Source organism: Podarcis filfolensis, assembly GCF_964270895.1.
Source record: "Podarcis filfolensis genome assembly, chromosome: 6".
Lineage (NCBI taxonomy): Eukaryota > Metazoa > Chordata > Lepidosauria > Squamata > Lacertidae > Podarcis > Podarcis filfolensis.
The window spans coordinates 34,302,837-34,326,448 of NC_139609.1; the positions used below are offsets into that span (position 1 = coordinate 34,302,837).

General features: G+C 40.5%; 1 protein-coding gene across 1 annotated transcript in view; it reads right to left on the reverse strand.

The window, feature by feature from the left end:
* The window catches only part of AK5 (adenylate kinase 5), a 91,200-nt gene that overhangs the window by 9,047 nt on the left and 58,541 nt on the right, over window positions 1-23,612 (reverse strand). The window contains exons 8-10 of the mRNA XM_083621018.1: window positions 23,085-23,161; window positions 11,193-11,235; window positions 9,909-9,953 (exon numbers count right to left, since the gene is read on the reverse strand). Of these exons, the coding sequence (XP_083477144.1) occupies window positions 9,909-9,953; window positions 11,193-11,235; window positions 23,085-23,161 (165 nt within the window). The remainder of the gene's footprint in view (window positions 1-9,908; window positions 9,954-11,192; window positions 11,236-23,084; window positions 23,162-23,612) is intronic.

Below are 23,612 nucleotides of genomic sequence, written 5' to 3' on the forward strand. Positions count from 1 at the left end.
TAGTCACTTGCTGAGAAATGATGGTCACTGTGACTATATGTGGTGGTTATATAGGGCGGCTGCTGGTGCCCGTTACTCTCTTGGACAGATGCATTGTAATAAGAAAACCAGTAATTGCAAGTGCCCAGATGAGAAACGGAGACCAGCAGAGAGGAGACAGCTAATTGCTACTACTGCATGTCTTGTTACAAAGACTAGATGTGAAAACTTGCCTCTTCTCTTCTGGAAAACGAGGAACCTGATAATCAAGAAACAAGATCTAATGGACAGAATTATTTTATGTTTTTTGTTCCCTCTGTCAGTTCCTTTACAGTAATAATAACCTGTACCTTAGAAAAGAGCCCAAAATACTTATCCACAATGTGATTTAAAAAAAGCTCAAAAGCTCCGTCAGTGCTGTGGAATTGACCTTTCCTTCTCATTTCTTTCTTGTTTCTGCAAAGCATATGCAACTTTTCAGTTATGGAATACCTTCTCCTCCTCTTCAAGAATATAAATAAAAGAGGATTTGAAACTGGTTCTATGTTCTATTAAAAGTTTTTCACCCCCTCTTGCTTGGAATTGCTTGAGGTCAAAGATGGATGAATTGACTAAAAATAAGGTCAGCAGGACTGAGATGAATGTTGTCTCACATGACAGGACTGATGCATTCCTTATACCTAACTCAGTTTTGCCAGCATCTTCTGCTTCCCTCCACTTTAAGGGTAAGGAGTCTGTAGACGCAGGGACTCTTGTATTTCCCTAGGATCCCTTTTATGGGGGTTTATTCTTTCCTGTTCGGACTGGAGCTGTCATCCTACTTAGAGAAAAATCAAGCCTGCAATGCAACATGTACCCACTAGAAAGATGAACCCAGAAAAAGTAAGCGTGCATAGGTTTAGACTAAGGCCAGCTGAGATGGGGAACCCCTAGAAAATACACAGGAGGGGTGGGGCAAGACAGGGCAAAAGTTGTGCAAGTGTAAATCCTTGCACTGATGGGACACATCATTCGGATACCACTCCTGGTTTCTTTACAAGTTTCAGGAATGCAGACCACTAAATAAAGATGTCTATGCAAAAGCAATGGGTTGCTGGTGGCCTTGTATGATGTCCCTGTCAGGTATGCTGCTGTGTGAGCATAGTCCTTGCATACCGAATTGGGGACTAGCTGTTGTCTGCAACTTAGCTCTTTGGAAAGTAACTTCTTGTAATAAGCCCGGCACAACAGAGTCTCCAGCTGCTACTAAAGCATAAATAATAAATAGCATACATCTGCTCTGAAGATTTAACTCAGCTGGAAATCTGTTGCAGATTTGGGATTTCCTTCCTAAGGCAGTGTGTGAATAATGGCCACCAACCAATAAACTCGTGACGACATTCACCTGAATCTGAAATATCAATAGAATACTATGCTGTTGTGGTATACGTTTTGCAACACACCCTTGGATTTAGTTCCTTCAACAATGAAGGAGAGCATAGAAGTAAGAAGGATGAGAAATGATACACTGAGATCAAATAGACAACGGATTAGCATTTAAGATGAAGCAGAAACGTATTGGTTTTTGATACGTTGCATGCTCTCTCCTATATTATTATTATTTTGCAAGGAAATAATTGTAAAGAAACAATTGCAAAGAAAAGGGAGAAGAGTTGACTGGGCTGGCTGAGAAGCTGTCATGATGCTGACTGAAGCTTTGACATGCAGAGCAAGGGTGTTAAGGAAGCTGTCCTCCTGTGATGCATGTGATAACTTTTGAGGATGGCTTAACACATTTTTTTCACAAGGTAGACTATAAGTGGATCCTAGCTCTGGGCCCAGTCAGAGCAGCTCATTTGGTGAGGGCCATTTGTGATAAATGGAGGTAAGATTACAACGGGCCAGTAGGGAAATAAAATACAGTGGTGCCCTGCAAGACGAATGCCTCGCAAGACGGAAAACTCGCTAGACGAAAGAGTTTTCCGTTTTGGAGGTGCTTCACAAAACGAATTTCCTATGGGCTTGCTTCGCAAGGCGAAAATGTCTTGCGAGTTCCTGCGGGGGTTTTTCCCTCCCCCCCCCTTTTTCTAAGCCGCTAAGCCGCTTATCCGCTAAGCCGCTAAAAGCCACTAAAAGCCGCTAATAGCGCTAATCCGCTAATCTGTCAATGGGCTTGCTTCGCAAGACGAAAAAACCGCTAGACGAAGAGACTCGCAGAACGGATTCTTTTTGTCTTGCGAGGCACCACTGTACACCAACAATTAATGCCTCACTATCTTGCTTCATATACAAGCTAAGTAGCTGAGACTCAGTCATGTTGTCTTGTAAGAGCAAAATTAGCAGCCAGAACACCTGGGATGCTGAGCATTTTCATTGTACTCTGAACTTTATATAAATAAGGCTGCTCCAGTCTCTTGGAGTGCAGCAAGGCTACTACCAGTAGTATGGATTAGACTATTGCCTGTTAATTTTGATTAAGCTCTGTTCTTGTTATACTATATATAATTTCATTATAGTAACCGAATTTATCTGATGCTTGCTGAACTGATTATTTTGTCCTATTTGAATTTGTTTGATGTGTTTTGTACTGTATTGAATGTTGTAGGTTTTGATGAGTTAATGCTTAATTTGAGCCTCTTTGCTGTGGGGGAAAAATCATATCCATAAACGAGACTTAAACTGGTTATTAGGGGAGCCATCCTAACCCTTGGATGTTGATGGCTGGGTGGGGGAGAAGGAAAGGCGGGTACCTCTCTGACAGCTACTGGGGGGTGGGGAGGCTCTGCTGCAATGCAGAACTGACCTCTACCCGGGGGTCTTCCCACTGGCAGAAGCAGAGATGGCCCAGCCAAGGATCTTCTAGATCCTTTATGCTGCCCCATTCTCAGGTAAGGGACCTGATTCATGCCCCTCAGCTGTCCAAGCCTGAAACTGGTGCAACAAATAAATTCCACCTTTTCCCCCTAGTTGGCAGGACTTTGGATACAGCAGTGGCTGTTCCCCAGGCACAGAGTTAAGATTGCTCTATAAACTCTCTTTTTTAATAGTATTATATTTATATTTCTACTGAATTGTGTTTTAGTTGTTGTAAGAAACCCTGGGGGGTCTTTTAGGCTCAAGTGACAGTAATGAATTAGTTATTGAATCTTCCCACTCTTCTATTGCAGCTTCTCACCCACGCAGCAAAAGCCAGTCCACAGACATAAAAGGTGTTTCAGGGTTTGCAAATATTGTTATTCGTGCTGTGGCTGTTCTCCAAAGCGAAGTGGAGGAGAGGTTTTGTCCACCTATCATAAACTCTGTAGCCTCTGCTTATCTTCCCTTCTGCGGCATATAGGTAGTCTAGATTGAACCTTGGCTCTGATTTATGATACAGTAAACCATTAGAAGCATACCTGCTTATATCAATATCCTAGTGATACTTTTATTAAAGGAGTGATTAAGTGGTGCTATTCTGTTATATCCTCATGGATGGCTCTGACCTGGTGTGGAGAAGCAGTGAGTGAAGAAATATTTAAGCAACCCCTTCCCCTAAGCCACCTCACTGCTTCCTATCAAGAAGCTGGTTTGTTTGTGTGGTGGGAAAAGTGCTGTCAAGTGTTTGTAACATGCAACTGCAGTTGGTCATGGGTCAAGAAAACCCTGAAGGCTAAATCCCAATCCTCTGCTTTAGACCCAAGACCATCCAACATATGCATGTGATCAATAAGGCAAACATGAAAATATGCACCCAGGAAAACCTACTCTGCATTGCAAACAGGGATAGCTTTCCGGTAGCTCAGTTAACTATGGTAAATGATGTTCTATTTATTCATTACCCATCTGTGCTAGAAATCTGAGGCCCCTTTCACACAAGAAAGGGAAAATCACAATAAAAGCATCTACACAGAACACAGCAATCAAAATTGATTTTGCTAATAATATGCCCTTGTGCTTTAGGTACCAGAAAGGAAGCAACAGGCAGTCAGTGAACCCATGTGCAGTATTAACAAGCTCTCATTGCAGTACAACTGTTTAATCCTTGCACTTCGTAACTAAGATAATAGATTTTCTTTCTTAAATATACTGAGCATCCAGCACATAAACCCAATTATGGAGTTATAATTGGGAATGCAATTTTTCCAAGAATCAAATAAATAAATGTCCAAGAGCAGATCTTTGGATTGTACTGACACTACTAAAACATCACCCAACACTCTCCAGAAATCTTCTGTTAGGAGGCTGTGCACGCTGTTATAATGATTTACTATGGGGTTCTGTGTTGGGAGCAGGCAAAGCCGCAATGCATAAAATGACAAGAGTTATGCATATCCTCCTTTGCAAGGTGCTGAGTTTGTGTGGCTGGTCCATAATGGGATGGTTGCCAAGCGGAACAGCTGAGAGTGAATCACTATTGACTCCTTGATTCAGGCTCCTGATCATTAAGAGATAGGAAAGCAGCAGCAGAAGGAAAGAAATATTTTCCGAACAAACCCATCTCAAAACAGCCTGTTCTCTCAAACAAAGAGCAAACTTGTCTTGACAGATAGCCCAGTTCAGGTTTTAAAGAAAAAATATTTCCGATGACTTTGTGGGCTGCTTTAAAAGTTTCTTTCACTAATCTTCCCTTTGGTTCAACAGCATCTCAATTAATTTCTCGCTGGAAATGCTTTCAGAAAGAGAAAGAAAGAAAGCACAGATAACTTTTGATCATCCAGAAAAAGCTTTCAAAGAACCCCAGATCCTTTCATGACTCGCGTGAATTATTAGCGTTCTGTGAAAACGACATATTTTCTGTCCTTTACAGCTCCTATATTAAGATCTGCTCTTTTGGTTTCAATAACTTTCTAATTATATTGGAATAAATTTAGTAATAGATGGTCCCACTGATATTTGTAAAGCGAATGCTGCATGTGCATATGCAACTAGCGTATAAAACATGGGTAATCCCTAGATGCGAAGGACTCCTGAACCACGTAGGGAAATCTTGCTCATAAAAGTGGGGCGGGGGGGAGCCCTAGTCCTCAAAACTGACAGGATCTGCTGCTTCTTGCCTTTGCACTACACTGAAAATATTTACACAGAACAATATGCAGCTACCAGAGGGGGCACACATTCCCACAGGTCAATTCTTCCCCATCCTGAGATTAATATTCTCTGAGACAATGGGAGGGGGAATTGCAGCTCAGCAGTTTAAAGGACTGCAGAGTGAGGAGTGGCTTCTGGGAATGTGTGCCCTTGTGCATGCAGGTATTTTCTGAGCCCAACTCTTAAAGTAGGATACTTAACTGTGGAGGCAAATCCTTTCCCGGCCCAGGACACAAGATTAACAGCGCACATATCCAAGCACAGATGTGGTCTATGTGCACTACATTCCTGGGAATGAAGTTGCGCCTACATACACACTGAGATTGGGATTGGGATAGCAGCTCAACAGCCACCATGCTTGGATGCCAATTTAGGCATTTGTTCTGTTTTGGCTTACAGTTTGTGATGCTCAGGCATTCTTGGCTGATTGGGGAAAGAGGCATAAGTGGGAGGGAAATCGACTCCTCTTTTCTGGTGTGGGCTTTAACAAAAAACAGTAGGGAAAAATACACAAGCTTTGAACGTTTGGATTTGTGTGCGTAAACACATGTGCCTGTTATAATTGGCTCTCTTATATTTGCGCTTCCAGCTTCAAGTTTTATACTGGGTTCTTAGACTGGAATAGCAGGACAGCTGCCTAATTTATTTGGCTCCTAGACTGCATTTTCAGTTAATTACTGCCAAATCTTTTAATTAGCCCATCTCTCCCTTAACATCCGGCAGGGGGAAAGAATATTTATCAGTTTAGTTTTAAAACTTCTTCCTAAAGTAGCATCTCATTATGAAATCATTTGCTCAACTCTTTTATCTTAAATTTAAATGTGCATTTTAAAAAACCCCATTGCCTTCTAGTTTTTTGGGGTTTTTTTGGAAACCATTGAAAATGCTGGTTTTGCCCTATAAAGCTCTAAATGGCTTCAGATCAGAATTTATGACGGACAACCTTCTCTTGTATAAACCTAGCTATTTGTTGAGACTAGCTTCTGATACCTTGCTCAAACAGCCACTTCCTTTACTGCTTGGGCATGCAGTGGGGAGGAATGGGTGACAGGGATTTTTTGTGGTAGCATCCTGTCCGCACAGCACCAGCTTTGCCAGTTTATAACTGCTTTATTTGCCTAAGCATTCCGTGAAATATCTTTTCTCCTTTCTTTTCTTGCACTATTCTACTTGAGTTTCATTGGGATTTTTATTTTTATATTGTTCTTTCGATACAGTAAGCTGCATTAAAGACTTAACAGTGGAAGAGGGAGACATTAACATTTCTAAATAAATAATAAGGGAAGTTCAATTGTGACTGCCCCAGGAAGCTGTGCAGGGATCCCAACCTAATACTCTGTCTAACCAGTATACCGCACTGGCTCTACAATTTTGCCAGTGCATTATGATATGTGAAACTATGCACAAGACCAGGAATAAAGAGAAATGGCCAGAATTGACCAGCAAGGATTGACTAGTGAGGCAAAAAAGCAGAACTTTAATTCTAAGCTGATTCTAGAACATTCTGAAAATGTGGTTGACAGAAACAAGTTGGTGAGTTGCTATGGCAACACATGCCATCAGCATTCCCAGGACCTGTCACCATAGCAAAGAGTTCTGGTAGCTTCAAATGGCCCATGTGCCAAAATAGCTACTGTTGCAGTTTAATATTTTACAAAACAATCCAAACCCAATACAGTGGTACCTCGGGTTAAGTACTTAATTCGTTCAGGAGGTCCATTCTTAACCTGAAACTGTTCTTAACCTGAAGCACCACTTTAGTTAATGGGGCCTCCTGCTGCCGTCGCGCCACCAGAGCCTGATTTCTGTTCTTATCCTGAAGCAAAGTTCTTAACCTGAAGCACTATTTCTGGGTTAGCGGAGTGTGTAACCTAAAGCATATGTAACCTGAAGCATATGTAACCCGAGGTACCACTGTATGCACTGTGCAACAGTGTGGTCAGTTGAGCAGAGGTGTCTCTCTTCCAGCCTTGGGTGGGGACAAGGACAAGACAGCCTGGGATCTAGCTAGCCCCAGGGGCGGAGGAAGGGGGCGGGGGGTGCACCGCCCCGGGTGTCTTCACTGAGGGGGGCTGACATCTGGCGCGCCACCTGGCCACGACTCCCAAGCCTACCTCAAACTGCTGGGGAAAGGCAGGGAGCTGCCGGTGGCATCCCCCCTTCCCCCTTCGTTTTGACAGCTCAAGGGAGACTTTGGAGTTTCGGGCGGGCAGTGCACCAAATATCTGCCATCGCCGGCTCACTCCGCTCCTGGCTGCACAGCACACGCGCTGCTCCATGCACACAAGCAGCTATACCGTGCCTGGGAGGGCACCCTCCATGCCCTGCCCCCCTCGGGAGCATGCCCGCCCTGGGCAGCGTGGGCATATCCTCCATAGCTGTCAACTTTCAGATTTGAAAATAAGGGATCAGCAGCCTCACCTGTCCCAGGGACGGTCTACGGGATATCTAACAATCCAGGATAGCAGCAGGAAGCAGTGGGAAACGGCGCTGGAATAAGGGGATTTCCCGCAAAAAAAGGGAAGGTTGACAGCTATTATATGCTCCGCTGCTGGCTAGCTCTGCTGCCATCATGAGTTGTGATGACATTGGGGCTGATCACTGCACCAGCTCTGGGCTGGTGCAGTGACCTGCCTGTTCCCCCACCATGCTGGGCACAGCAGGGCTGCAGATGTGGTTGAGGCCCTGCCACGCCAGCTTAGTGGTGGAGGGGTGGAATTTGGATTGCTCTATACAACAATTTAAAATATCTGGATATTAAAAGCAATGGCCAGTCACACGAGATGCATGCCAGAATTGCTCACAGAATAACAGTGCACGTCCACTCAGAAGGAAATAAGTCCGGTTCAGTTAAAGCAGAAATGCAACACAGTTTGCAGGGGGAGGGGACAGAATCACATTTCACTGGCGAAATTTCTGGAGTTACTTGCTAAAGATGTGTGTTTATTTTCGTCCAACTAATGCAAACGTGGTTCCAGTGAAACATTTCCTCCATTCCATTCTGAGGCACAAAATATGCTGCAAAGCCAGGACCGTTCTTCTACTGCATAGTACAGCATTTCAGGTGTTTTCTAAAGAAAAGGATGCATATTCCCACCCCCTTTACGATGTGTTGGCAATTGCCATAGCAACCTCCCCATCTTTTCAGGACTTTGTATGCCTGATGCATCGTGGAATTGTGTGAGGAGCAAAAAAATAAGAATAGTTGAGAGTTTTAGCATGAATGCCACATGGTGACTTTTGAGAAAGAAGCAGGTTGGGTTCTGAATCATGCTTTCTCCAACCAAAGTAAGCCCATCTTGACATTTTCTCTAACAGCAACCAGAGTTGCAGGCCTGTTGTGATGACTGAAGCATCCAGTGACAGTTACCATATGTGTGCAAGCAGAACAAACACCACAGAAATAGTTATGATATCAATCTCCAACATCAGGCAACAATCCGATGTTGAATAATCAGGAGATACATATGCATGTGTGAACTGGACCTCATTCTCTGGATCTAATATACTAATATAGTAACTATTCTTTATAGCAAAACAAAACTTTGGGGTCTGGTTCTAAGTTCATTGCCTATTCATGGCCGCCAAGACCATATAACACCAGTCCTGAAAGACCTACATTGGCTCCCAGTACGTTTCCGAGCACAATTCAAAGGGTTGGTGCTGACCTTTAAACCCGTAAACGGCCTTGACCCAGAATACCTGAAGGAGCGTCTCCACCCCCATCAATCTGCCCGGACACTGAGGTCCAGCACCGAGGGCCTTCTGGCGGTTCCCTCTCTGCAAGAAACTAAGCTACAGGGAACCAGGCGGAGGGCCTTCTCGGTAGTGGCTCTCTCCCTGTGGAACGCCCTCCCATCAGATGTCAAAGAGATAAACAACTACCTGACATTTAGAAGACATCTGAAGGCAGCCCTGTTCAGGGAAGTTTGTAATGTGTGACATTTTAATGTATTTTTAATCTTTGTTGGAAGCCGCCCAGAGTGGCTGGGGAAACCCAGCCAGATGGGCAGGGTACAAATAATAAATTACTATTACTATTACTATTAGCTATAAAACAACTACCATATGGAGTATCTCACTCTTGTATAACAACACAGAAAAAGTTATGAAGTTATATTTACTTTTATGATTCATGGACAATCTGTCTGGATTTTGTCTTTTAAAAAATGTGGAATGTTGAAAAGCAACATAACGTATAGCCAGCCTTGGTTGCGGGGAGGTGGGAACTGATCGAAATACCTACTAATAACTCTTTCTTCATAACCACTTTGAGGGTTTTTTTTTTTTACAATCAAGCATTGTATAAATTTTATGAAATAAATAAATAGCTAGCTTCTATTTATGGAATGACACAACATGATCACAATTCTCCTGTAAATTTAACCTAGAGTATTCAAGCTGCCCACAGTGTAAACAGTTCAGAGAGATGGATGGTTCTAATTCAAGATACCCTCTTCCTGCATTGTAAAAGAGCTAATCTGGTTGTCTTATATGGGGCCAATCCTAAATCGGACTATTTAAGGTGGTGAAAGCCATGACAATTTCCATTATCATTACTAACAATCATTTCTGAAATTATCAACCACCTTAGCAATAAACTCAGAGTAAACAATTATCTTTTGGCTTTAGAAAGCAATACTATTGTGTTCATTTTTTAAATCAGTTATGGAAACTTTTTTTGGGGGGGGACGGACGTAATTACATACAACTTCCAGAAAAGGCCTGCACAAGCTCTCTGTTTCCTTCTCATGCTTCATCCTCAAGCTACCCATCATCCCCCACAAATGTAGTCACAGAAGAATTTTTAACGTGGTGGTGGGCATTTGTATACAGAAATGCTAGCTGCCTATGGGAGAGTGGTGTATGAAGTTCCTACTTACCTATTACAAAAATTATTTTTGATTTCTTCAGGTCTTCCGTAAAACCTAAATTAAGTGGAAAAGAATGGAAAAGACTTCTAGCAATAAGTGTCGCTACGTATAAAACTGTGTATAATTATAACACACTTAACAATATGTTTATGCTTATCTATCACACTTTATAATAAGTTTATGCTTACTCAGAAACATTGAATTGAATGGGAACTACTCCCAGACAAGTGAATATACAAAGGCAGCTAAAAATGTTTTTTAAAACAAAACAAAACACCAAGCTTGAATTTCTAACTAGAAATTTCTTTCATTGAAGGAACAGTTCACAGTCATAGTTTTATAGCTGTTACTGTAGCTGTGATAAAATACATATTTAATGCATGAGAACACTCACAGCTCTTTTGTGTGTGCACAAAATATTAAAATGAAAAATGACCATCTATGAATAAAGTGTTCTTGAGTTAAGAATAGTTCGTAGTGTGTGCCTCCCTTTAAAAAAAGCTTTGTTGACATTTGTCAGAGTTCATATTCATTTTGTCACATTTGTGTATGTGTGTGTATGTGTGTGTTTGGGGGGTACTTTTGGTTTAAGTTCAGTCTGACATCCAGACTTCCCTGGTCACTAGCTGCATTCCAGATAAGTATATCGAAAGAGATCTATACACAACAGCCTTTTCTTTTCTTGAACAGCAGCTCATTCTTTACCCAAGCAAAGACACAACCACAGCTGTTCAGAAGAAACCTTAACCCTATGCATACATGAAGAGGGACTTACTATAACATAACCAGCCTCGAAGGCTCGAATGGAACCAAGATCTTACCCTTAATTTCTTAAGCCAAATTAGGAAGTCCCGCTGGGCATCAACAGGTGCATATCCTGACACCCACAACTCTGACCTTTTTGGACCTCTTGGTATTAAAGCTGGAGAATTCTGATGTATCAGTGTGCTCTACAGGTTGCTATGCGTGTGCTCATATTATATTGTCTCAAATTTATTTATTATATTTATATACTGCCCTTCCTCCTGAGGAAACTCAGGGTGACATTGTCTGATAATACATCAACAATCAATGGATTAATACATTAAAACATATACAGTATATTAAAAAAAAAACCAAAAAACCACAGTCATCCAATTTCCACAATACAATATAATTATGCTGAAGTGTGGAAGCTGCAGTGTGCAATCTTCCAATGTAGCCTAAATTTCTCATGATTTGTGGCTTACCGACGCGGGGAACATTCTGCCAACATTTATTACAGTAGTCTAGAGGATAGTTGGTAATACTCACCTCCCATATTCTCAGGTCCAGAAAGGCATGACTGGTCAAATGCCTGTCAATTAACATATTGGAAAATGTTATTTATGGTTTACATCTTCATGCATCAGCATCTATTATCTATTCTTATCAACAGTAAAGACCCTTTTAACATATTGGCCACAATGCTAATCCCACTCCACTGTCCTATATTTGCTTTTTGAGACAGCACCTTCAAATGAACTTCTGCTGAGTATACCTATTTATTGCTGCAGAGCATGACTGCAATGTGTGTCCTGTCAGAAATTCCAGCATGTCTATTATAGTGCAGTTGAGTGGCACTGAGGCAGTCAGTGTGCATAATGATTAGCATCCCACAAAAAAAGTGCAAAAAAGGATGTTTCTAGGTCAACCATGCTGCATGGAGCAGCAACGCCCGTATTATGAAGCTGAAAGCAGCACTATTCTTTAAAAATGTATCAACTAATTTGAACAATATCAACTGGAGTTCACGGACTGACCTTCCCCTCTGGCCCTCTAAGAACTAAGGGCCAGGCTATCTTGTGATGCTCTTCTCTTGACAATTTCTGTGTGGAAGCAATTAATCTGGCAAAACCACAAAGGACTGCCAGAGGTTTCTTGAATCAAAGAAACTGATTTAAACTGAACGGTTAAAAATAAATTCTATATATGAACTATGAAAGCTGAGATAGGACTCTGCTGTTGTTGGGTAAAATACTCATCTTATAATTATTTTTTAATATAATAATATCTGGCTGAAGGTATAAAGTACGTCAGAGAGGTATCTTATAGCTTCTCTTCCATCCTCAAAAGGGTTTCATCAAGGTTGCACAAGCACCTATCCTGTTCAATCTGTATGTCAACAGCACTGTTGAATTTTTATCATCTCCTGTAATCATGTGCCCAAGTCAGTCACAAAAAATGTTTCTGCTGTACTGTACATAGATGATGGTGTTCAGTCCCAGATAAAAGCAGGCCCTGGAAAATTGTTGGCAGCATTTCTGAATACTGTCAAAAACAAACCTTGAGGTGAAGCACTGTAAAACTCAGAGTTCTCTATATGTCACTCCCGCCTCTCAAATAAAACAGAATTGGGAGGAAAAGGTAATTAAACAAGTTAGAGGGTGGCATGTGGCTAGGTTATGTGCAGAGCAGACCCCCCTGAGGTTAATGGACTTAGATTAGTTGTGACTAACCTAAGTTCATTAATACCAAAGGGTTGTCTCTGAATATGGTTTTGTCTTATACCACCTAGTGTCTTCAAATACTTTGCATAGTTTTTCAGTCACATCGAGCATGGTTAGCTCAACAGGAATATGTGGTAAAAAAAGCTACACAGAATATCACAATTTTAATGTATTTTTCTGAACAAAAGGTTAAAATGTTATACCTGCAGTGCTTGAACCTAGATTCTTAAATACTTTAGACCTTTTTTTTCTATACTAGGATGCGTTTCAAAAGCTGATTTTTAGCAGAAACTGGTTATCTCTCTATTTTCACACAGGCTCAAATATTTCAGAATATTTAAGTATTGGTTTCAGTTGAATTTATCCCCTTTTGTCTAGTTTCCCTAAGTTATAATTGATTTACATGAGAGAAGCTGAGCGAAAGCCATGAATTTAAGGCAATGTTTTTCTGACTTTTCATCATAACCGTTACTGACTCTAGGTGTTAGCAAAGCAAGGAATCCATTGAGGCTGCACCTATTTGATACTAAACAATCTGTCTGCTCTAAGAAACTTAGGTCCCTGGTATGGTAGTTTCTGACTTAGTCTTCCTGATACAATGGTAGTGAATCCACAAAATCTAACCATTCTAAAATACAGACGATTGAGTATACTTCCTTCAGCATTTTAAGAGAATTCCATTCCAAAATTGTGTTTGTTTGTGTGCAGGTGGAAATACTGAAACACTGCTTCATGCACTGCTCTTTTGCTAAAACAGCTACTTGCATATGGAACCACATGCATAAAATAGCTAACATCATTATTATCATCTCATCCAAAACAAACACCTGACTTCTAAGTGACTTTTCTCCTTGCAGACCAAAATAATCAGGCACTACCAATGAAGCCTGCAACATTTCTAGGGGCTGACATTAAAATAAGGGTGACTATGGTGCTCTCCAAGTCTTAATTTGTATAGTTTTCAATATGATAATTGTATCTGTTCAGTTGTGTTTGTATTTTTCAAGAACTCCAGCTGACACTTTGAAGTGGAATGCATAGGAATGTATTCAACAAAGTGCTAAGGAGATTGCTCAATCAGTGCAAGCTTCCCTCTATCCCACCCCCTCCCCATCTGCTGTTTGGATAGGGGGTTTCTCCTGACAGCCAGGAGCAGAACTGGGGAGGACACAGGGGGCATGCAGTCCAAGGAGATAGCAGGCATCATTGAATTGGGTTCCTCTAGTACAAAGATTAAGTTGAATATGGCCCATAGTTTCCCCCTAATGTTGTGACCGTAGATGTTTTTCTTTTGAAGGTAGACATAAAAACCTGGTACTATCAGTGATTCTAATTTTGAACAGGAAAGCTGTGAAAGAAATATAACTCTGTATAAATCACACAAGCAAGGGCAATTAGTGTATCATGCTCTCACTGTTCTCATGCAAGCTCTCTTTCTAATTGCTTATAAAAAACTTGATGATTGTTCCTTAATGTGACTAATAGATAAGATGCTATTGAAAATAGCATAAAGTCAGAGCACTTTCTCCTCCAACAGCTGAAGCACTGTGTCCATGAAAGAATAGTTCTGTCTATACTTACTGCTAGGCTTGATTTACTAGTAATTCTATTATTCTAAAGCACGTACAAAAACAAAGAAGGTACATAAGATAAAAGGACACAGGCCTTGTCCTCAGCCTTACACTTGAGGGAAGGAAAGAGAAAGAGGGAGAGAAATTAAAAATTAAGTGTGAAGAAAGAGCTTTAGCTGACCTTGTTTAAAAAAAAAAAGCATATAGTAAAATGTACAATTTCAAAAGCAGCATAGATATGATTCTGTCTTTGCAGCTGTGCTGATGATGAGGATGGCAGAAGAACTGTTGGCAAGCTAATAACAAAATAAATTTTAAGTTTCAGTAATATATTTTTCTTTTGGCCATAAACCAGCCCTTTTCTTTTACAAACAATAAATACCTTATAGTACTGCCCTTTTTAAACTGCCGCATGAAATTTGAGTTGCCTTTTATTGTAACCAGACACTGAGAGCAAGTCATACATGTTGCGGTGAGATGAAATACAACCACTCAGACGTTGTAGCTGGTTTCATAGAATTGTAGAATTGTAGAATTGGAAGGGACTCCGAGGGGTCAATAGTGGTGATTTGTGTGCCTCATAACTAAATTCACAAAACAAATGCAATGTTTGCAGAAAACTTGTATGGATCTGTTTTGAACAGAGGTTTTAAGCATTAGCAAATGAATGTCCATTATTCTAACTTTCACTTTTGCATACACCTTTCAAATTTAGGTATGAAGGTTCATGAGAGCAGGCAATGAGGTCAGTCCTCGCCAATCTATTTTTCAGGCAGCCAAGGCTTATTAAGTTGGAAAAGAATAAAATATAGAATGGCTTCTCTCTGAACCTAGCCTTCTCAGTCATCACCTCCTCTGTTTTATAGCTTCCTTTCTCTATCATTCAACTCATCCATTACTTTTAGTCTGCTGTTTACAGATCTGTATTTAGTATCCCATTGCTATGTGTTTTTGTTACAATGAGAGCAAATCTGACCATAGGTTCATGGGCATTTGACTTCAAAACAGTGAAACACTGCTTGAATTTAGTTGCTAGTAGTTCTAGAAATAGCTGGAGGTCTGCCTCAGGCAGAAATTTTATTATGCTTCTGAGCTCAGTAATTGTGTCATTTGAAGGATACAAAAAATATGTGTGAAATACCTAACAACCACCTCTAATTCTACAGATAACTTTGGATTAAAACAATAGTTTCATCTTGCCATCTGAATACATTTTATTTGACCATAGGATGACGGTCCTGATACAGGCACCACAACTATGAGAGCCTAGGTCTAGTCACTGTCTGGATGGGAAACCATTAGAGCTGCCTTGAGTTCCATGATAGAAGAAAAGTGGTTTTTATTTGCATGCTCAAAATAAAATAAAAATAAGATAATAGGATTTTTCAAAAGCAGAAGATCCTGTAGAAATGGATACATCAACAACCAACCAACCAACCAACCAACCAAACACCAGCATAGCCCACTGACTGCTTCTCATTCTCTGTTACCCTTTCTCTATTATTCCCCTGGCTCTCTGCCCTATCACTGTTTGATTCCTGCTATTCCTCTTCAAGATCCCTAACCTCTGTTTTAGACCTAATTCAGAAACTGAGTCATATGGAGTAACAGCTTTGCCACAGAAACCATGACATAAAGGTAGTTCAAGTTGCTTCTTCATAGCTGCGTACATACTATACCTTTAAAACACATTTCCGCCCTCAAAGAATTATGAGGACTGTGGTTTGCTAAGAGTTTCAAGAAATTATAATGCTGTGAGAGGTAAACTACAGTACCCAGAATTCTTTGAAGGGGGAAAGTGCTTCAACTGTGCTTTAAATGTGTCGTGTGTGCAGAGCCTACACCACACCAGTAACTTTGTATGTTATCATGCTGGATTGCCTGGGTCATGTGTGTGCAACTCATGCCATGTGTAAGTAGCTATCTTGCAGAGGGAGGTGATGATGTGGGAACTAACTATGTGTCAGGATCAGAATATCAATTCATTACTGCACCAATGAAGTGCAGGAGTCAACCATATAGGAAGGGCACTAAGTGGTGGTAAATGTTAACAATGCTGTAAAGATATCACCTCAAACAGCACTAAAAAAACTTATTTTGGTATGTACTCTCTCATTCTAAATTTCAAGCACAGATCTCATTCCACATGATGCTTTATTTGCTAACATACTCTCAAATGGAAAATGTCATTTTTGAACAGCAGATACCCCACCACAAACACCCCATTTTATAATGCCCTAAGAGCATTATAAAGCGGTATAGAAATGAATAAATAATAATAATAAGAGCAAAAACAAAAATGCAAATGCAGGAAAGGCATCCTCCCAAAATATTAAACCCACAAAACTATGATGTCTAAGTAAAATTAAAAGCAGAATTTCTCCAAGGCAAACTATAGTTCTTTGCATATAGAATTCTCTTTTTTTGTCTTGCCAGTTCCCATGGTAACTTAAGATGAACAGATTGTTTATGCACTTTAATAGATCTTGTACCATATTTTAGTATTCCAGGACAGGGTCTGTTTTGTTGTTGTTTTTGAAAGTGCCTTATAATATATTTATAAAGGTATTTTGTCTTGGCTGTCATTAATAAGTGTCCCCTGAGATTTTTATTTTCTAGTCAAAATGTGGTCTGCATTCTGGTTAGATAACGGCTGTTGTGAAAATAAACAATGAGGCTGTGAAAACTAGAGAGCTATACTGTATACTATATAGAGAGTACATGGCAGGGGTTAGAAGTTGCTTATGATGGCTATAATCTAAGATACCGCCATTAAGTACATGTACACAGAGAAACTTCCTGAAAGAATTCTCCATGCTGCTCCACAAGCTTCTCTTGAAACTTGGAATGGCCTTCAATGCACACTAATGCGCTATGTTCTGGGAGGAAATGTGCCCCAGTTTACACAAGAAAGTACTTGTATGTGCTAAGCTGCAAAAAGGTCTGCAAAAAGCTTGCAGAACACCCAGGAATATCTGTACATGGCCCTGCACTCAGCGTACTTTATTTCTTTTCTGATCACGGAGATCAAAGCAGCAGCTTCTTCTTCTTCTTCTTCTTCTTCTTCTTCTTCTTCTTCTTCTTCTACTACTACTACTACTACTACTACCACAGTTAGATTATTGAATGGGCTGACAAGACCCTAACCTAGGGCCCATTGTTTCCATAACGCAGCACTAGTCTGGATGATGTTCCCAACTCTGAATATTTTTTTAAAAATAGAAATGTATATGCTTTGATTTTTTTTAAAAAAAGTTCTTCCAAGACCTCCAACAATTTTCAAATGGTATGAGGAAAAACAAAGTTTGAGAACTGCTGCTTTAGGAAAAGGATGCAATCTAGGCTGCATGGTTGCACCAAGCTGACTGCTCAGCTGGAATCCTTCAGCTGACTCTTCACAGACACCAGGCCCTTTAAAGCCAGTTTAGCCAAGTTAGTTTGTGGACTGCTGGGAATAATGCTATGTGGCTGTATTCAACATCTAGTTTGGTCCTAGGGATGCAATCCTAGGTAGGATTACTAAGAACTAGTAGTAAGTCCCATTTAACTCATTGAGACATGTTTCCACCAACACAGGATCAGGATCAGGTTGCAAGTGTCCAATTTCTTATTCCTATGCTAGGTCAGCATAGGGGTCATTCCAAGTATTCAGATATTTGGATTTCATCTTTCAAAACATCTTATGCACCGCTTGCCAATCTTGTTACCTCCAGGGCAGAAACAGGAACTGAATTATCTTCTGAACTATCTTCTTTGCAAAGATCTTCAGCCCAAGTAGTCTCCCATGTGTTTGCCTGGTCAATGTTGCCATTTGCTGAGTAAAGCAACTTAGGCCTGCCAACCCCAATCAGGTATTAGCTAGCTGTTTTAGACTACAATTCCCATCATAACTGAGCGTTGGCCATGTTGCCTGGGGCTTATTTATTTATTTATTTCATAAAAATTATTACCACTTGATTATATACCGCTTTGCACTGTATTGCAAAACATCTGGCGGATAGCAAATTAGATAAGGCTCTTGAAACATTTTTTATGAATGTTTAAAATTTAAGGCTAATATTCTTCTAACTTAACAGCTGACTACTGATCATTAAAGTTCAGCAACTGAGAGAAGCATCTTCAGTCCTTAAGAAAAAATAGCACATCGCAAGTACATGGGTACTATTTCTTGTTGTTTCTTCTTCCTCTTCTTCTTCTTTCTTTTCTTCTTCTTCTTCTTCTTCTTCTTCTTCTTCTTCTTCTTCTTCTTCTTCTTCTTCTTCTTCATGTCTTATCTTACTCTGTGCAGTAATGTCAATCTTCTACCCAGAACAGCTCCTAAATTCTTGCCCTTCACATCACACATTTTGACAGTACCATGACTGACAAGTGACAACAAACAATGTCTGCCTAGCAAGCCAAACAAAAATGTGTTGACCTCTTTCCTTAAGAGGCTGCTTCAAAGCCCACTTTAAAGGCTGCACATTTTCTGGATGCATTTTAAATTTCAAAACCTCTATAAAGGAGCAAGATGATGGCCATTACATAAGAAAATGAGCTAAACCTGTCAGTAACTAGAAGTAGTACTGTCCCATACAGTTTAAGAATCACTGCTTTGCTATTGCTGATATTTTAGAAGCATCACGTGCTTAACATATGGATGCCTTTAGCTTCCGTTGGCTGTCAAAGTGTTCTGATAATATCTGCTAGCTTTCAGCTCCTTTGCTGCACATGGTTGCTTGGAAACCTAACCCTCTTGGCCCGATCTCTCTGACAGGTGCTTTATCTACTCTCAGCTACATATGACACACTGATACCTAGATATGCATCTTCTTCTTATTTGATATTCTTAGCAGAAAAGTGCTTGGGACAATTCACAGTTTGAAGATGGCCCTGAGTAATGAGAAAATCAGCGGAGCATTCAGTTTCTGTTACAGTCACAATATTCTCAGGCAGCGACAGCAAACTTTGAAGATAGGGCACTTTTATTTGCTGTTAGTGTGGGAAAGGGTTTTAGTATTGCTCAGATAAAGGCTGCAAGTAGGTTTCATTCAGACAGAGGCTGTAAACAGGTGGTATTCTAATTATAATGGTGTGATGCTAACCTACCGCCTGCCATTCTCCTGCAAAGTCCATGTGTTCAAGCTACATCAGGTGTTATACGTACATACTGATGTGCAGAGCACCTTTATTTAAAGAGGGGCCCAAATTGGGCCACAGTCTGTCCACATGTCGAGGAGCTCTGCACATATACGTTGGCATGCAAGTATAATTCCTTCTGGCACATGTACATCAAAGGAGCATGACAGCGGCATGCAGTGGCGAAGCAGGACTTGCCCCTGCAGTCATCATCACACCCCTCTTTCACTGGGTAGAAGGGACAGTATGACAATGTTTCATGGCATCATACTCTAAACCGAACATTCTGGATGACGGAGTTCTTCCTCTTTGTCTGGGCAAAATGCAAGTCAAACTTTTTGCATGTATGGAAGCATGCAAGAAAATCCATGCATTAGGAATCTAAAACAACGAAAGTGGTTGCCCACTTGACTATTCTAGCTAAGTTCAAGAATTGTTTAATCCGCTTCTTAAAATTGAAGCAAATACTTCTGATTTCTCATGCCTGTGCTTCTCCATGTGGCCAGTGAGATCTCATTACTGCCAACCATAATTTGCAGCTCTGTGTAGGGCCGACAGTCAAATAAAACTATCTGCATCAGGTTCATTTCATCCAGTAAAAGATAAGATCTTGTAACTGACAAAATTAATCAAAGCCTCGTGACTTCCTACTCTGCCAATTTCTATTTGAAAAGTAAGTCTCTCTTGGACTAACACCACCAGTGGTGACTGCAATTATTGTTTGATTGCTAACCCCTTAACAGCACCCACCATGAGCTCTCACCATGGCACCCTTTTGAAATAGTGCAGTCAAAGCCCTTAACAAAAATGGCTATAAGAATTATTACTGTGATAAGGAGACATTTGTCCATGTATTTTTAAACTTCAATAGAACACAATAGCTGTGGCCCAAATAACATATGACACTGATATTTTTTAATTTTTCTTTTACAGAAAGCATACGCTGAGGAAAAACTGCCTCAGGAGACGCACGCTAAGTGGGGGAACTGTTTTATTAACAATTTTCCCTCTGGATCTTTTCTGCTAAAACTCACTCCCTTCCCCAGCTGCTTCTTAAACCATATGAACCAAGGATAGGGAGCCTGTGATCCTTCAGATTGTATCAGACTCTACATCGCCAATAGTGGGGAATGATGGGAGGGGGATTCCACTAGCATCTGGAAGTCTGCAGTTTCCCCATATCTGATATAAAGGAAACATGGGGGACAAAGCAGTTCAGGGAGTAAAATGAATGAAGTTCTCCGATTCGTGAAAGGGCAAGTCTGGGTCCATATACTAAAGCTACAGCTCATAGAGTGACCCCTATCATTCATTATAGCTCAAAAATGCTCCACACGGCAAAATAAACAGAATCTCTTCATACCCTAAGGATAGTGAAGTCAGTGTTGGACTGGGAGAGCAGGGTTCGAATCCCCACTCAGCCATGAAGCTCACTGGGTGTCCTTGGGCCAGCCACCATCTCTTAGCCCAACCCACCTCACACGGTTGTTGTGAGGATGAAATGGGAAGGAGGAGAACTGTGTACCCCACCTTGAGATCATTGGAAGATAAAGGTGGTATATAAATGTAACACATAAAATGAATAAATAAATAAAATAATGATAGACTTGTAAGGTTCAGAATTGTGTACCCACTTCTAAGAGATGTGCCCCAAATATATTTACATCTTCGCCACTGATGACTAGAAGTTTTTTTCTAATGGAAGGTAAGGCAAGGCTCAGGGTATAAAGCTGAATACTAATAAAGATTTTGACCACAAAAGCTAGGTTTTCCCCCTTTTAGTAAAGTTCTTTATTCTGTGAAGCTGGTAACTGAGCATAGCTCTAGTAATTTCATGTTCTCGCCCACTTATTTTGAACTTCCAGTGTTTGAAACTAAAGTTACTGTCTGCAGCTTTAGCAACATGTTTTGATTTTATGTGAAGTCGCTGGCGGATGACTAGAAAAATTCAACACTGCCTTCTGGTTCCCATTTCCTTTCCCAGATAATTTCATCAGGTTGCATCCAGATTTGACGTTCTGAAAACAAAGGTCTTCCTTCCTCAAACAGAAGGGCTAAAGATCCAGTGGAACATCCTGCTGGATGGAGAGTGAGAAGAGGCTGCAACTTCTACCAGTTTCCCCTTCTTCCTGAAGCCCTCATTTTCTTCCCAAAGGAACTCACACTTGCCACCTCCCACTCTGTTCCAGTGTGGGCCTTTTCAGGGGTCACAGTGAGCTGTAGGAGGAAAGGCAAAAACAGCCCCTCCTGCCTTCCACAAGTGTCCTATGAGCAGAGTCCTACTTACGAAAGCTCTGGAGCCAACCATATGTTACGAATTCTTACTCTACTTTTCAACAGGGCCGCCATACGTCTGGGAATCGCTCAGAAAAATCGCATCTGGGCGGTTTTTTGCTGAATCAGCAAAATGTCCAGGAAAACTCAGACATATGGCAAATTGGGCTATTTTTATTTTTTAAAAAATGAAAGAAAAGCCCCCCAAAAGCTAGACAACTCTGACCAAAAAAACCCTCTGACACCCCCCATACACCCCAAGAAAGAAGAAAGCTCAATAACTCCATCCAGTTTTTCACTTTTGGGAATATCGCAACCCCACTTTTCACTCTTTGACATAATGCATTCAGCAATTCCTTAGAAAGGCATGGGTTCCTTGGATAACCAGTATTTTCACATAGCTGAAGGCAGTTTGAAAAACAGATCATTGTTTATGGTGTAACGTTCTTAAGTGGATCCCTTGCACATCTAAATCCCTTGTACATCTAAACACACAGTTGCACATCCTTCTGTTAACAATGTACCTTGGCAAACTCCAGGAAAACAACAGAAAAGAAAAGCAATAATGGGGCTGTTTTTCAAGGGGTTTGCACCGCCCCAGTATTTTTTTCTGTTCTTCTACAATTTCCCCCCAAGCCTACTGATACCTCCCTTTTGTGTTTGGATCATATAATGTTGGCTACATAAGCGACAGCATCCTCATGGTGAATTTGGGAAATAGAAGGATGATGCTATAGACTGAAATAATGCAATCCTGGGCATGTCTACCCAGAAGTAAGTGCCACTGGGTAGACATGCCCAGGATTGCATGGGAGCTCATTCCCAGGTAAGTATGTATAGGACTGTAGCCTTAACACAATCGCTGTGCGGAAGAATTGAAAGTGAACCTTGTGTTCTGAAAATTCACTGGCCTATAAAAACTGACAGTATTTCCCTTCAGAAACCAGAACAAATTGTGCAACATGAAAGGGGAAATTTGTTTGGAACTGAGGGGAGCCTGTAAAAGAAAAGAATACAAAGAATATAGGAACAGAGTACTGAGAAGCATTAGGTTTGTTCAGAATAATAACAATATGCTTGTGATGAAGAATGACATACATTCTGAAATATGGTGGAAGTGCTTTGAATGCTGCATCTATTATGTTGTACACATAAAACAACATTAAAAGTGGTTTATACAACTATTTCCATCATTTGTAGAATATGTCTGCCTTCACCCCTATATTTAAGAAAGATCACAATTTTTAAAAAAATATCTGTAACAGTATGTTGAACAATGAAATAATTTAAGTAGTCACATGAATAATTTAACCCTTTATATCACAGAAGTCTATCCTTTAGTGTACAAGGAGGCTAAGGCTGTGTACACATTACCTGCTTAAAACACAGCCGGCCCATTCTTCTTCTCGATTTGGATTGATGCTAGTTTGGGAGAAAATGCATCAAAATGCTGTATTTTGTAAGAAACTAAAGGACAACAGAGGTGGATTGTGGTTAATGTCCTGTGTGCACCACTTTGCACCCTGAGCCCGGCTTCGGCTGGGGAGGGTGGGATATAAATACAAATTTATTATTATTATTATTATTATTATTATTATTATTATTATTATTATTTGGAAACAAGTGGTGTGAGCACACTGGATGCAGAGTAAATGGGGGTGTGAACACAACCTAAGAGAAAAACGGAAGCTAAAGCAAGTGACCTAAAAGATGATATGAATGAGAGAAAGCTTTTAACTGATAAAATCCATTACCTGGTCTTCAAAGTCAAATTCATTATCAGCAATATCTCCAAGGTCCACAGTGAGATTAAGGTCAACTTCACCTGGACCTAAAATAGGAAAGAGAAAGGGATCTTCTGAAAAAGGATTGATAGGTTTCCCTGTATGTACTGTTGTATGTATGTCATGATTTACACCCCCACTCCACTCCACATATACTAGTGATGCTCTGCTCTGTCAGTGGAGACTGGTGATGAACAAAATATTTACCACCCTACCTGCAATCCCTATCAACCCAGGGCTTAGGACTGCACTGCATTGGGTTGTATAACGTATTTTATAGCTAACGTGCTTCACATTTTAACATAAATGAAAGTTTTGAAGGTAATTTTCTTTCTTACTTTTCTACTGTTCAAACTTAGTTCCAATTGTAGTGAAGCACAGAAAGGCTTTTTTTAAAAAAAGTATTCTCATTAATTGCCATGGGGAACTGCTAGTGTTCTCAGCTTTACTCTACAGAAGTAGAGACTGTACAAGTCAAAGTATGCATAGTTTCAGGGG